Source organism: Callorhinus ursinus, unplaced genomic scaffold, assembly GCF_003265705.2.
Source record: "Callorhinus ursinus isolate GAN/ISIS: 27379988/994484 unplaced genomic scaffold, GSC_fseal_2.0 scaffold36, whole genome shotgun sequence".
Taxonomy (NCBI): Eukaryota; Metazoa; Chordata; class Mammalia; order Carnivora; family Otariidae; genus Callorhinus; species Callorhinus ursinus.
Window position 1 is genome coordinate 2,574,453 of NW_027397098.1, and position 14,059 is coordinate 2,588,511.

Below are 14,059 nucleotides of genomic sequence, written 5' to 3' on the forward strand. Positions count from 1 at the left end.
AAGGTTATTGTTTCTGGGTTTTGGCAGCTTGATCATTATGTGTAAAGCACTCTAGGTTATTATGAATTATATCTTTAAAAGTCCATATTTAGTTTTTTTTGTTTTTTTTTACTTTTTGTAACCTTTGTATTTGTTTTCCTTTAGTACATTTTGAACCTCTTGAGAAACTTAACATTTGAAAATAGTATGTCTGATGTCTGATCTCAAAATCAGGTCATATTTTCTCAGTGTTGTTTTTTGTTTTTGTTTTTGTTTTTGTTTTTGACAGGATAGAAACCTAGGTCATAAGAACGCTGCCCAGCAATTCATTCAAATCCATGATGTTTGGTCTGGCTTTTCATAGAGCATTCACTCTGTCAGTGCCACTGAAACTTTTCAAATGGTGCACACAAGTGACCCGGGGATCTTGTTAAAGTTTGGATTTTGATCCAGGAGGCCTGGGTGGGGCCCAAGACTGCTTTTCTAACAAGCCCCTGAGTGATGCCCATACAGCGCTTGCAGGCACCACACTTGGAACGGCAAGGGCCTGAGCCCTGGATCCCGCAGTTGATTTATTCTCTCCAACTGCCCATCTCAGTTAGGTTTTTAATAGAGCTGAATGTAACAACAACAACAAACAACAATAAACACACAAGAGCTGCTTCTCTCACGTAAAAGAAGTCAGGTAGCCCAGCAGGAGTAAATACAGCAGCTCCACAAAGTTATCAGGAATGAAGTTCTTATCTTTTTGCTTTACATTAGGGACGTGTTCCATTCTTAACTCATGGTCCAAGTGGACCCTGGAACTCCTTATTCCAGAAGGAACAAGGCATGGAAAGCTGAGCCCGCCTCTTTAGGGCAGCCTTCCCCCCTTCCCTTGCTGTTACCCCTCCCCCACACTCTGCTTACAGATTTTTTTTAAGTATTTTATTTATTCTTATTTGAAACAGAGACAGAGATAGTGAGAGAGAGAGCATAAGCAGGGGGAGCAGCAGACAGGCAGCGGGAGAGGGAGAGGGAGAAGCAGACTTCCCGCTGAGCAAGGAGCCTGATGTGGGACTCGATCCCAGGACCCCGGGATCATGACTTGAGCCGAAGGCAGCTGCTTAACCGACTGAGCCACCCAGGCGCCCCTGCTTACAGATTATTGATCAGAACTTAATCCCATGCCAAACCCAGCTCCAAGAGAGTTTCGGAAAGAACGTCTTTTGGTTAAGTTCATTGCTGCCCAAATAAAATCAGGATTATTTATTTAGTTAATTAATTTTTTTTTTTTTTTTTTTTACTGAGGAAGAATGGAGAAATAGCATATGGCCACAAGCCATCTCTGCCACACAGCTCCAATTTTTCATTCCCATGAATCTTAGTTATAATTCCTGGCTATTTTACCCTAAATAACTCTTCTTCCTCCTTACCGTTGGCCTTTTTTGTAAATGTAGGCAATTATGTCTTTCTTTCTTTTTTTGGTTTGACAAGAAGTAGCTACTGTTTTTCTATTTTATTTTCATTTTAAATTGCTTCCTCTCTCATTGTGTGTGTGCGTGTGCACACGCGTGTGCAACTTTTGTTGTATTTTTTCCCAAAATCTGTAAGCACACAAAATTTACAAGTCAGACATTCTGACAGACGTGACAGAACTCTGGGCTAAACACTTTCATTAAACAGCAGCAGTCTGGGGCAAACATTATTCCTTTAGATTTGAAATCTATTTTAGATTTCAAAAAGTCCAAGCAGATGATCCTTTAATTTGGTGCCTAAATATACATGGGAGACTAGATACAACATTTAAAAGCTGTAGATCCTTGAGTATGCATATTTGTCATCCACATTCCACTAAAGAGTGTTACATTTAGAACAAATTAGCTTGGCATATAGGACAAGAAAATATTTGATTATCAAATCCTTAAAAACAAGCAGAGCATTTTGCGATCCCAGAGGCTTCACCTATGGGTTTGAGCTCTTAATAAGTGTTTACTCAGATAGCTGAGTTTCTACCTTCCAGATTCATCCAGAAGAAATGATTGTCAAGTGCCTATTCTTTCATGGTGTGTTTGCAATAAAATGATTCCACCAAATATGAAATGGAAAAGGGGATGAACAGTATATATTAAGTTTTTAGTTTGTTTTGGGGTATGCTTTTCACTGATAAAAATTTTCAGAATTTGGGATTGTGCAGGTATAGCTGGTGCTGAGTTTCTAAAGCTCACCAGCATTGAAATCAAAACGTTAATGTGTGAGACAGATAAAAATATGAGAGTTCACAGAGGTAAGGTTGTTAATTGTCACTGAAGTGGATCCATTTTAGGGCAGTATTTTTTAAAGATTCTCAGGTGATTTCTTTGTGTTTGAGGCTGTCGTAGGTAGTCTACATATAATTCTGGCAGTTCCTTCCTGGCTGCGGTAGTTTCCTGGTGTGGGAAGCTCACCTTGTGGGCTCTTCCGAAGTTTGGTGGCTGACCTTGCAAGGTAACATACATGGTCTGGCAAATTGTGCATTTTCGGGGAACATGTAGCTGCTTATTAAGAAACTATAGATTAGTTGCTTATACTGTGTGAGACATAACCTGCAGTTAGAACAAAAGAAGAAAGAAAAAAGAACACTTAAAGATATATAATACAGGTCCACAATCCATTACCAAAACATTTGGAGCTAGGTATACTTGGAACTCATAATGTTTCAGATTTTGGAAAGACAGGAGGGTGGATATACTAAATATTTCATAATCATCTGGGGGCTTGGGGCAGCACCCCCTAACACCTTCTCTTAAATCCAGGTCAGGTTTGGTCACCAGAAGAAGCTGGATCAGGTTTTGCTTGTCAAATGAGTTACAAAAAAAGAAACTTATTTTCACAGCCCTTTGGATTTCTGAATCTTGTATGAAAGATTCTGCCACTGTAATTCTGTGGTGACTCCCATCTAGGTGTTATCAATCATTAATTGAGACTTTGGGTCTTCTTTGATAAAACCTCTAGCTCCCATAGATTTGTCTCCTATAGACAGAACTTCTTTCTCCCAGGAAGTAGTGGAAAAGCACCTGAGACTCACAGAAGATTAGGACTCCGGGCTCCTCACTTCCTTCTTTTGGCCACACGCCTTCCCGGAGCATGGCACAGAGTCTGCATTCAATACCCATCGAGGAAATTCGCTCACCGTGTTTTCTTCCTTCTAAACAGGTGGGACAGCTGGGGATTCTCCTCCTCAGGTCAGGAGAGCCAAGAAGCCGAGAGGAGTAGCTGCTCTTCCTTTCTGCAGCCCCCACCCTCAAGCCTTCTCTCTCATCAGACTGAAGGTCTGTTCAGACTTTGCAAGCAACTGTCTGCTATTCTCTCTGGTGGCAATGTTTACAATTGGCCTCAGAAGACGTTGTTTACAGGGCTCTTGCCTTTTTCCTTTTGAATTTTTTAAAACGTATTTTGGAAAGAGCGGATCAGATGTTGGCGCCTTAGTGACGGAGCAGCTATAAATACATTCCAAGGAATCTTGGGCTTTGCAGTTCCTAGCAGGCAGTAAACTTGCTCACCTGCTGGATATTATCTAAAGAATGTCTATCCCAGGAATTCAGGTGTTCCCATCATTTCTGATTCTCCCACTGCTGGTCAAATATTTACCTATCATATATTTCTATTCTTCCTCATTCCTAAATTAATAAACTCCTTGTTTCTTTCCAAAAGGAGTCTGGAGTTTTCTCCTTTCCAGATTATATTTATATGTATTTATATTTGCCTCCCCAGAAAGTTCAGGGTCACAGTTCCTTGACCTTGGGATGTATGTGCTCAAGAGTCTGGTTCAGACCCAAACTTTACAAATGATCTTTGCAGTCTTCTTTGCTTTCTCTAATTGTTTATTGGTGGTTCCTAAAAATTTCATTCTACTGGAAAATCTTATTACTGTAATATCATCTTGACTATACAAAGATGGAAGTAGAAATAATAAGAGAGAAAGAGCACCAGATTGAAATTTGAATCCTGTGTTTGCCTGTGGCTAGTTGTGCTGAGAAAAGTAATTCACCTTTTCTGGCCCTCAGTTTTTTGTCTTAGGCTGTAGCTAATAATGTCTACCTAATTGGGCTATTCCATTAAATGGAAAAATATAAGTAAAATATGTAACAAAGTGCCCAGCTCAGGGTAGACACCTCAATAGACAGAAGTTGAATCTGAATGGAATTTTTCTTCTCAAGAGTTCATTTATTGTCACAACGTTCTACACAAAGGTATGATGAGCACTGGCCCATTTTATTGATGAGGAAGTAAGGCAAAGGAGACATTTAGTGACTTGCCCACTGAAGCCAGGAAATGAATTCAGGTCACTTGATTTCTGGATTGGATGTAAACTTTTAGGCTGAGAAATTCAGGGGTGAGAGAATTTGATGATTTGGAAACCAGGACTTTAAAGTGATCTTTGGGAAGTAGACACACTCACAGGACATGCTTTTGGGTTTTAATGATATTGCAATTAATAGTCAAAAGAAATTACCTGAAGTGATTGGAATTTGATAAGTCATGACCATAATGTGCTCTAGAAGGTCACCCGTGATCAGTAGTGGGCTATCTCTTTTATGTGGGGTGGCTCAATATTTCTGGAGCATCCTGTAATTCTACACACCTCCATGATGCTATTGCTTCATGTGAAATGCAGAAGAATGTAGGTCAACTGTCTTGTCCAACAACAAAAAGCATAATGAGTATGTTCCTGGATCTTTTTATTGCAGCCTCATATACCAGTTGTCTGGAAATGCCTGAGAAATGTATTCATCAGCATGTCTCTGGAATGCCTTTTAATGTGATACTTTATTGTTCTGTTTTGAAGAGTTGCTTCTCACTTGTTTCAATTGTTAGAAAATATAAGGTTGATTTTCTTTTCCTGTCTTCATAGTAGTATCAAATTATTTTCATCTAACCTATGCTTATCAGAACACACTCCAATTTATGTAACTCTTTTCTGGGGGTGGGGGAAATAGGTAATATAGTGCTTGGGAAAAATCAATGCATATCTATGAATGTGCTTTTGTGAAAAACCTACTTGTGCCTTAATTTTAAACCTAGACCTTCATGAATAAATACTATATTTAAAAAGACAAAAGGACACTTAAGTGCTTTTATTAATCATTGTAGTGAACTCGAATGGATTTCCCCCCCCAGCTGTAAGAATGATGATGAATTGAAAATTTAATATTTTTAAAGTGACTATCCTGTGTGGTTTAAGTGGAAGGGTGATTAGGGCAGTGGCATTTATAAACTTTTCACTCCTAAGATCTTGAGTCTTTTCTTTTTAACAACTAATAATCTATTTATTAAAAAGGTTGATTTAAGCAACTGCAATGGTGACTTCAACCTCAACTCCTTGCTCGATACTGATGGAAGTAATCCGCTTAACAATCTCAGAAGGGCGGTGCCGATCAATGAGACGCCTGTGGATCCTCATTTGAAAATGACCCCAAGTCTTAGAATCTTCACCACAAGGAGTTTTTCTTGTAGTGATTCTCAGAGTCTTGGTAGGCATCCAAACTTGTCCTTTCACTTTGAGATTCTTTTCCTTTGTGCCTCTGATCAAGCCAGCACATACCTTCTCTAAAGATTTTACATCGCGGCTGGTAAGAGTAATTCTAATCCGGTGACTCACCACCTCTGGTTCCACGGATGTCTTCCCGGTGTCTTTAAAAGCCATGGATGACTGTGGCGTGGCTTCCTGACTGACTTGTTCTTTGGTGAGAGCAAACGGCGATGAGTCAGGAGCAGGAGCTGGTGTCGCAGGCTCCGCAACCGCGTCTTCCACAAAGAGGGCAGATCTTGAGTCTTTGACTGTTGACACTTACTAGGAAATGGAAGCAAGCAAGAAGGACTCCTAGGTTACCCTTTCTCTTAGTTTCACTGGCCCCATTGGACAAAATCAAAAGCCTCACAAAAATAACCACACATAAGCTTATTTTCTGTTTATGCATAGAAATCCTACCTTGTATTTCTAGCAATTCCCCAGTGTTTTGGGGGTCAGTTTTGCAAGAGAAATGTCCAAGGTTTTGAATGCTTGTCCGGGGCCAACCTCTGCTTCTACTGTCCTTAATGTCCCCCTTGGGATGTTGGCAGGGTGCTGGTGCTGTAGATACCTCTGACGCAGCCCCATCTTGCTTTGGGAAGCTTACATTCTTTCATGGATGGCCCCTCCCACTTCCCTCTTCTAATTACAGAATAATGACATGTATGCAGAAACTCTGCCATTCCCAATGAGTACATCAAGGGAGAATGGTTCTTTAGCAACAAACACAGAGGACAAAATGGTTTCTCTGATTCTGTTTTTGCTGATTATCAATGTGCCTGAATAATTTCACATGTGCGGGCATTCTGGAAAATGCTAATAGCTGTAGGATAAGCATAGAAATTGCAATGCCCATTCCTAAGTAGACTGACAAAGAGGCCTCCTAAATCAAAATAAAATAGAGTTCTAAAAGCAAGTAGACTATTAGAGAGAAAAAGATGATGAAACCCTTGAAAATTTGCCAGTTGGTCTGCTAGACAGTGGGCATATGAGAAATTCAGGCCCCACCGAAAAATCTTATTGATTTGTCCATTGGCACTAACCTTGCTTTGAACTCATCATTACTTTTGAATATTTATGTGACCCAAGTCTGGGGATTTTTTTCCCCCCGTGACATGCAGTAGTTCACATGCTGACTTTAGGCATACGATTTGGTAGTAAAACTGTAAAATGAAAATAAATGTTTTAGAGGATATTAGGTAGCAACTTAAATATCTTCCGATGGGAAATTGGTTTAAAAATGATGGACTAGCAATATAAGGCAATTCTATGCAATAATTTAAAAAGGTTGAGATAGATTTAGCTTACTGATCTGGAAAGATTGCTAAGTTATATTTTTAAGTAAAAAAAGCAAGTTGTATTTGTACAGTGTGATCCTATTTTTAAAAACAACAACAAAGTCCCTATGTATGTACATAAATATAGAAAACTGTCTCAGATAATGTCTTTTTCTCCCTTCCTCCATCTCTCTGTGTCTGTCTTTCAGTATGTCTTGGTCTGTCTCTCTCTCTACGTATGTATTATTTGCTTACTTTGCTAACCCAGAAGTTGGTATTGAGTTTTATCATATACTTTTTGGGGGAATTTTACTTTGAAATAAATTTAAACCTGTAGAAAAATTTTAATTTCAAGAAGAGAACACAGAAATCCTATATATCCTTCCCCAGATTCACCAATTGTTGATAGTCTACCATATTTTTCATCTCTATTTATACACATATTTTTTCTCAACCATTTGGAATTATGTTGCAAATGGTGCAATGTTCCATTACCTCTAAATGCTTCAATGTACATTTCCTTAAAACAAGAACATTCCCAGGGCGCCTGGGTGGCTCAGTCGTTGGGTGTCTGCCTTCAGCTCAGGTCATGATCCCGGGGTCCTGGGATCGAGCCCCACATCGGGCTCCCTGCTCGGCCAGGAGCCTGCTTCTCCCTCTCCCTCTCCCCCTGCTTGTGTTCCCTCTCTCACTGTCTCTCCCTCTCTGTCAAATAAATAAATAAAATCTTTAAAAAGAAAACAACAAAATTCTCTACATAGCCACAGGATACCCATCCAAATCAGGAAATTGACACAGATATTATACTATCTTCTACTCCACAGATCCCTGCTCAAATTTCTGATTGTTCCGGTGCTTAAACTTCCAGAATCGCACACTGCATGTAGTTAGCATGTCTCTTCAGTCGTCTTTAATCTGGAACAAGCTATTTAGTCTTTATCTTTCATGACCTTGACATTTTTGAAGTGTCCAAATCAGTTACTTTGAAGAATGTCCCTCAATTTGGAGCGGTCTCATGTTTTGTCATAATTGGATTCAAGTGTATCTTGAGAATATCACAGAAATGACCACATGTTCTCAGTGCATATTTTCAGCAGGTACATGATGTTGATTTAACCTATTACTGGTGACACTGACTTTTATCATCTGGTCAAAATGCTGTCTGTCAGGTTTCTCCACAGTACAGTTAGTTAATGAGTACTTTGTGATGGGGTATTAATAAGTATTGACAAGTATTCATTAAGATGTTAATAAGTATTTTGTGGGGAGATACCTCAAGACTGTATTAATACCTGGTGCCTTATTAAACCTTTACCCATTATTTGTAGCATCCACAGATGCTACTCCTGACCCAATTATTATTAACATGGTGGATAAGTAATTACATAATGCTACCATTTCTTCTCTACATATTTGTTGGCATAAGGTAGAGCTTCCTTTTCTCATTTATTTATATCAGTCTGGATCCATGGATTCCTGTTTTATTGAATGAGTTATAATCCATTACTAGCCTTATTTACTATGATGCTCAAGCTGGCCCAGATTTAGCCAGTGAGAGCCTTTTCAAGCTCCTGTGACTTTTGACAGTTACCATGATTCTTAGAGAACTTCCTTATTTCTGCCATAAGAGATTTCAGGCTGATCTGATACTTTCCCTGCCCTAGCCCCGGAGTCAGCTATGTCTGCAAGGAGCCCTAGTTCTTTTAGTTGAGAACATTATTTAGAAATCAGGGTTTAGGTATTAAAAGTGCTCAGTGCTAGGGCACCTGGGTGGCTCAGTTGGTTAGGCGACTGCCTTCGGCTTAGGTCATGATCCTGGAGTCCTGGGATCGAGTCCCACATTGGGCTCCCTGCTCAGCAGGGAGTCTGCTTCTCCCTCTGACCCTCCCCCCTCTCATGCTCTCTCTCTATCTCATTCTATCTCTCAAATAAATAAAAATCTTTAAAAAAAAGTGCTCAGTGCTATCACAGTGTCATCAATTCTGGGTCCTCTCAGTGGGTAGAGCTATACATACATGCACACATACACATATGCTATCTGCATCAGTAACCATATTTCTCTATTTTAGATACCCTGTGTTCATGCCAATGCCCCTGATTACAATCCAATATCACATGAGTCTTGCCTTTTCCATGTTTGTGCCTCCCTTCTTCAACAGTGAGAAGACTGGCTTCCATTATCTTTAAGGTATGTGATTAATTCTTTTGCATGTGACCAATCTCCTATTCATTTTGACTGTCTTCTTATCTCTAGTGCTTCTGACTCACATTGGCCAGTGCAGGTCAAGAGCAAAGAGATTCCCCCAGCTCTGATGGTATGCCAGCTGAGGGTTCCACATCTATGTTGTTTTGAATGAATCTTGACTATTTTATTGAGGGGCTATACTCTAGGGATTAAGTGTGAGGTCTCTACAGTCAGAATGTCAGGTCTACATAGTAGCTATGCCGCTTCCTAGCTGTGTGAACTTGGGCAAATGAGTTAACCTCTTCTAGTCTCTAAGATTCCTCTCTTCAAAGGGAGGCCATAAACAGGAGAAAGCAAGCCACCTTGCTACTTTTCGCTCATTGGGTATAGATCCTGAGTCTCAGAAGGTGCTGCCTTCTCTGGTCAACTAGCCAGTGATCGAAGAATGAGCAGCAAACTTCAGCGGGCCACAGGGAGTGGGGTGGAGAGCATGAGAGGGCTTCAGCACAGTGGGTGGCTGTATCAGCCATCAAAAAATGGGCTTGCCTATGACAGCTCACTTGGGATCAGTATAACCCAGTGAAGAATGATGAAATTCAGGCTTCAGTTTATTTGCAAACTAAAGACAGGGATTTGGGTTAACCTACCTTACAGTATTGTTGTGTAAGGGTCAGCTGAGCTAATGTTTTCCAGTGAGTGAAGTGGGAGACATTTAGAGAATATTTTCCACCCCCTGCCCCCTTCTAAAAATAATACATATTCACTGTAGAAGATTTAGAAAACTCATCTAAGCAAAAATAATCGCTATCACCAATAATCCCATCAGGCAAAGATAACAACTGTTTACATTTGGGGACGGGTCCCCCCAGTCTTATTTCTAGGCACATCAGGTCTAAGTCACTAACATGGAGTTTTCCCTTCCCCTCCCCTCCTCCCTTCTCCTCTCCCCTCCTCCCTTCTCCCCTCCTCTCCTCTTCTCCCTGTGTGAGGTGAGACCAGATTCTCTCCAGGTACCACTTCCTAATTCTCCTGAACCTCTTGCTGTCTGGACCCAGCAGTACAGTACTCTGTAAAGCAGTGGGCAAGCAGGCCCAGGTCCAGGCGTGCACCCTGTGGACGATGCACCGTGCACTCCTCCTGGTGGGCACTTCTGACTGTGGCAGCATCCTCAGATGAAGTTCTTCTTCCGTCCCAGGTACAGAAGGCCAAGGAACAGGTTCCCTCCCTCTTTGATCATAATGACTTCTCTACTGTGGAAGCTGGCTGCAGTCCAGATTCTGGAGGAAAGAGCGCAAGCATTTTCTATTCAAGTGCTACTCCCTTGTAGGCTCTCTGGGCTGAGGTGTTTGGGAGAGCGAATGTGGCTCCAGAATAGATTCAGAGGATGTGGGGGATCATCTCGCCAGGAGATGTACACACACTGACTCATAACCTTTCCACCCCTCCTGTCCTTCCTTTGATGTTGGTGTCAGCATATCTGGCTGATCCACTGACCATGTGCTTGGCCATTTTGTAAACATTTCCTCAAACATTACATAACACTATGTTTGTGCCTAGGGATAAATGGGAGGAAGAAGAATATGTAAAAGCCTTTTTATCCCCCCTCAGATGTTTTACCACATAACCAATGAAAGGATACTAGTCTGAGTTCAAGTTGGCTCTGTGGAACTTTCGAGTACTTCCTCTAAATGACTCACTGATCTTCCTGTCAGTTATGTCCACCAACACTCACCAGTCTGGGGGTGCTGTTCTGGCACCGCCATCTTAATATTTTCTGTCATTTAATACACATACTAATATGTGCTAGGTATTCGGCCCAAACTTTGTTCCTCACTACCTGTTAATGGTTTGGAATTTCCCCCTTAGAGATTTGAGACCTTTGTGTCCGGAAGATTTTATTCACCAAAAAGAAAGAGTCTGACTAAAACATAAGTAACCCCTGAGCTGTTTCAGTGAATACGCTGCTGTGTGTTGGTCGATACAAGTTCTGTAAGGTAAGGAAAGAGGGAGAGGAACATACCAAGGGAGATGGTAACAGGGGACCTAGGAGGTCCTACAGCCAAGTATCATGTCAGGACGTATGAGGAGTTTGCTGGTTTCATCATTTAGCGAGCATCTGGATGTAGCTCATTTCTTTTCCTTTTTTTTTCTTTTTTGACTCTCAGAGGAATGGGCTCAATCATGACACTTCGTGTTAACAGTATTCACTGTATCTGTTGAAGGAATAGTTCTGGGAGGAATGGCACATTTTGGGAATCCCAGGACAGCTGATGGTAATTTCTGAGGAAATGGATAGGACTCTGATCCAGGGAATGAATGTGAAAAAGGCTCTCATGGTTCTTTGGCTTTTATGCTGTGTAAGCAAACACATGCATTCTTGGATCTGCCTTCACACCCTCACAGGGGCCAGCTTCCAGAGCCATGGCAAACCTTGAGGAGATAATAGCAGGAACTATTCCTGATAGAATGAAATTTTGTGAAACGATCTACAGGACTAAATTCAAGAAATTGTATGTTTGATACTTTCTGATGACAAGCAAAAATTTTTTTTAAGATTTTATTTATTTATTTGACAGAGTGAGGGAGCACAAGCGGGGAGAACAGTAGAGGGAGAGGGAGAAGCAGGCTTCCCGCCAAGCAGGGAACCCGATGTGGGGCTCGATCCCAGGACCCTGAGATCATGACCTGAGCTGAAGGCAGACACTTAACCATCTGAGCCACCCATGTGCCCCGAGCAAAATTATTTCTTATTAAGGGGCTACAAATGGAACCAAAACAATTAGTACGGAACTGAAAAAGAAGACAGATATTGTTCTTAAAAAATCATTCATATTAAGTAGATAATAATTCTATTTTGCTGAGTGAAGATGTAAATATATGCTGATGGTACCTATTGCATATGTAAATCTAGACTGATGATACATACTGTATTTTTAAATATGCAATAATTGCAAAGCACATCACTTTAGAAGCAACAAGTCATTGAAGAAATGCAAAGGGATAAGGAAAATGTATATTGGAAGATTATATGAGCAAAGATTGTGCATAAGCTTGTATTTTGAAAAAATTAATTCACAAAAATGTATTTTAAAATATGTCTTTGCTACATCTCTTTATTCTTTATTCTATAAATCTTACCATCATGTTGGAATTTACTTTCTAGTCTCCACTTCTCATAACCTATGTTTCACATTGTATTTCTCTGTGGTGAGCTTTGGATAATTTTCCACAGCTCTGTCTTTGTTTTTGTTTTTTTTTTTTAAGATTTTATTTATTTGTCGGCGGGGGGGATCACAAGCAGGGGGAGCAGCAGGGAGTGGGAGAAGCAGGCTCCCCACCTAGCAGGGAGCCCAGTGTGGGGCTCGATCCCCGGATCCTGGGATCATGACCTGAGCTAAAGGCAGACGCTTAACCAACTGAGCCACCCAGGCATCCCAGCTCTGTCTTTCAGTACATTCTTTCTTTCCTCAACTATATCTAATCTACCTATTATGCTGTTCAATCCCTCAATTATGTTTTAAAATTGTAAAAACTACATATGTATTTAAATAACAGCCTCATTGAGATATAACTCACATCTCACAAAATGTAACCTGTTTAAGTATACAATTCAGTGCTTGTAGCGTATCATGGAGTTAGATAACCATCACCACTACCTCATCTTAAAACATTTTCTCCGCCCCCAAAAGAAACCCTGTCATTTCCCTTTCCCCTTGACCACCAAGCCCAGCAAACACTAGTTTCTCTCTGTCTCTGTGGATTGCCTATTCTGAACATTTCATACAAATGGAATCATACCATACATGGTCTTTGGTATGGCTTCTGTCACTTGGAACTTGTTTTCAAGGTTTATTTGTGTTGTAACATGAATCAGTACTTAATTCCTTTTGTAATATTCCACTGTATAGATATACCAGTTCTTTTAATCCATATTCATGAGTTGAGGACATTTGGGAGGTTATAATCTTTAGGCTCTCATGAAGAATGCTGCTATGAACACTTGTGTACAGGATTTTTAAACTTTTTAAATTTAAATTCAATTTAGTTAACATATAGTGTATTTTTTTTAATTTTTTTATTGTTATGTTAATCACCATATATTACATCATTAGTTACATATAGTGTATTATTAGTTTCAGGGATAGAATTCAGTGATTCATCAGTTGCATCTAACACCCAGTGCTCATTCTATCAAGTGCCCTCCTTCAAGCCCATCCCCCAGTTACCCCATCCCCCCACCCACCTCCCCTCCAGCAACCCTCAGTTTGTTTCCTAGAGTTAAGAGTCTCTTATCATTTGCCCCCCTCTCTGTTTTCATCTTATTTTATTTTTCCTTCCCTTTGTACAGGATTTTTTTCTGCATTTACTCAGAGTTTTGCACCCTAATAATAAATATGCAAAATTTGTGTCCAAACCTAAATGTGGTACAGGATTGGGTTTTATCCTCACCCAGAATCCTTGGCAGTGATGATTTTTCCTTGAGCTTATTGGCCTGTGAGAGGAATTCTTCTGGGTCTCGTAGAGCGCAGTTTTCTAGCTGGCCTCAGGGCTAGCCTCCTGCCTCATATGGACCAGGATAATACAATTCTATGCCCTTGGGGTTCTAATCACTGTCTCCTAGCTGCGGGAAACTTTTTTATTTGGGTCCATATCTATGTAAATCATTATTCACCAACACTTGGTTTTATTGGACTTGAAAAATTTTTTCAGTATGCTTGAGTGTGTTATAGAGTGTTATTATTATTTTAATTTGTATTGTCTAGTAGGCTGAATATCTTTTCTTACTGTTATGTGTCCTATTCTGTGAATTTCTTGGTTTTAACTTTTGTCCATTTGTCTCTTTTCCTGTTTTTCATTTCTTAAGTGATTTGGAGAGTTCTTTAACATAATTGAAAATTTATTTATTTGTCAATTATATGCATTACAGGTAATTTTCTTTCCTGATCTGTAACTTTGCTTTTGTCTTTGTGTTGCCTTTTGCTATGCAGAAAAATTTTCCTATTAATGTAATCACATTTAGCAATGTTTTCCTTTAAGATTTATGCATTTCCTATCATATTAAAGAAATTCTTTCCTGCTCTAATATCA

At 40.0% G+C, this 14,059-nt stretch overlaps 1 protein-coding gene across 1 annotated transcript; it reads right to left on the minus strand.

The window, feature by feature from the left end:
* Positions 1 to 5,284: 5,284 nt before the first annotated feature.
* LOC112810122 (small ribosomal subunit protein uS10-like) lies at positions 5,285 to 5,644 on the minus strand. The gene has a single exon (XM_073879855.1). The coding sequence runs from the start codon at positions 5,642 to 5,644 to the stop codon at positions 5,285 to 5,287; it is 360 nt and encodes a 119-aa protein (XP_073735956.1).
* Between the last annotated feature and the right edge of the window lie 8,415 nt (positions 5,645 to 14,059).

What these genes read in the sequence shown, in the direction of transcription:
- LOC112810122 (XM_073879855.1), bottom strand. Translation starts at nt 5,644, where the DNA reads ATGGCTTTTAAAGACACCGGGAAGACATCCGTGGAACCAGAGGTGGTG.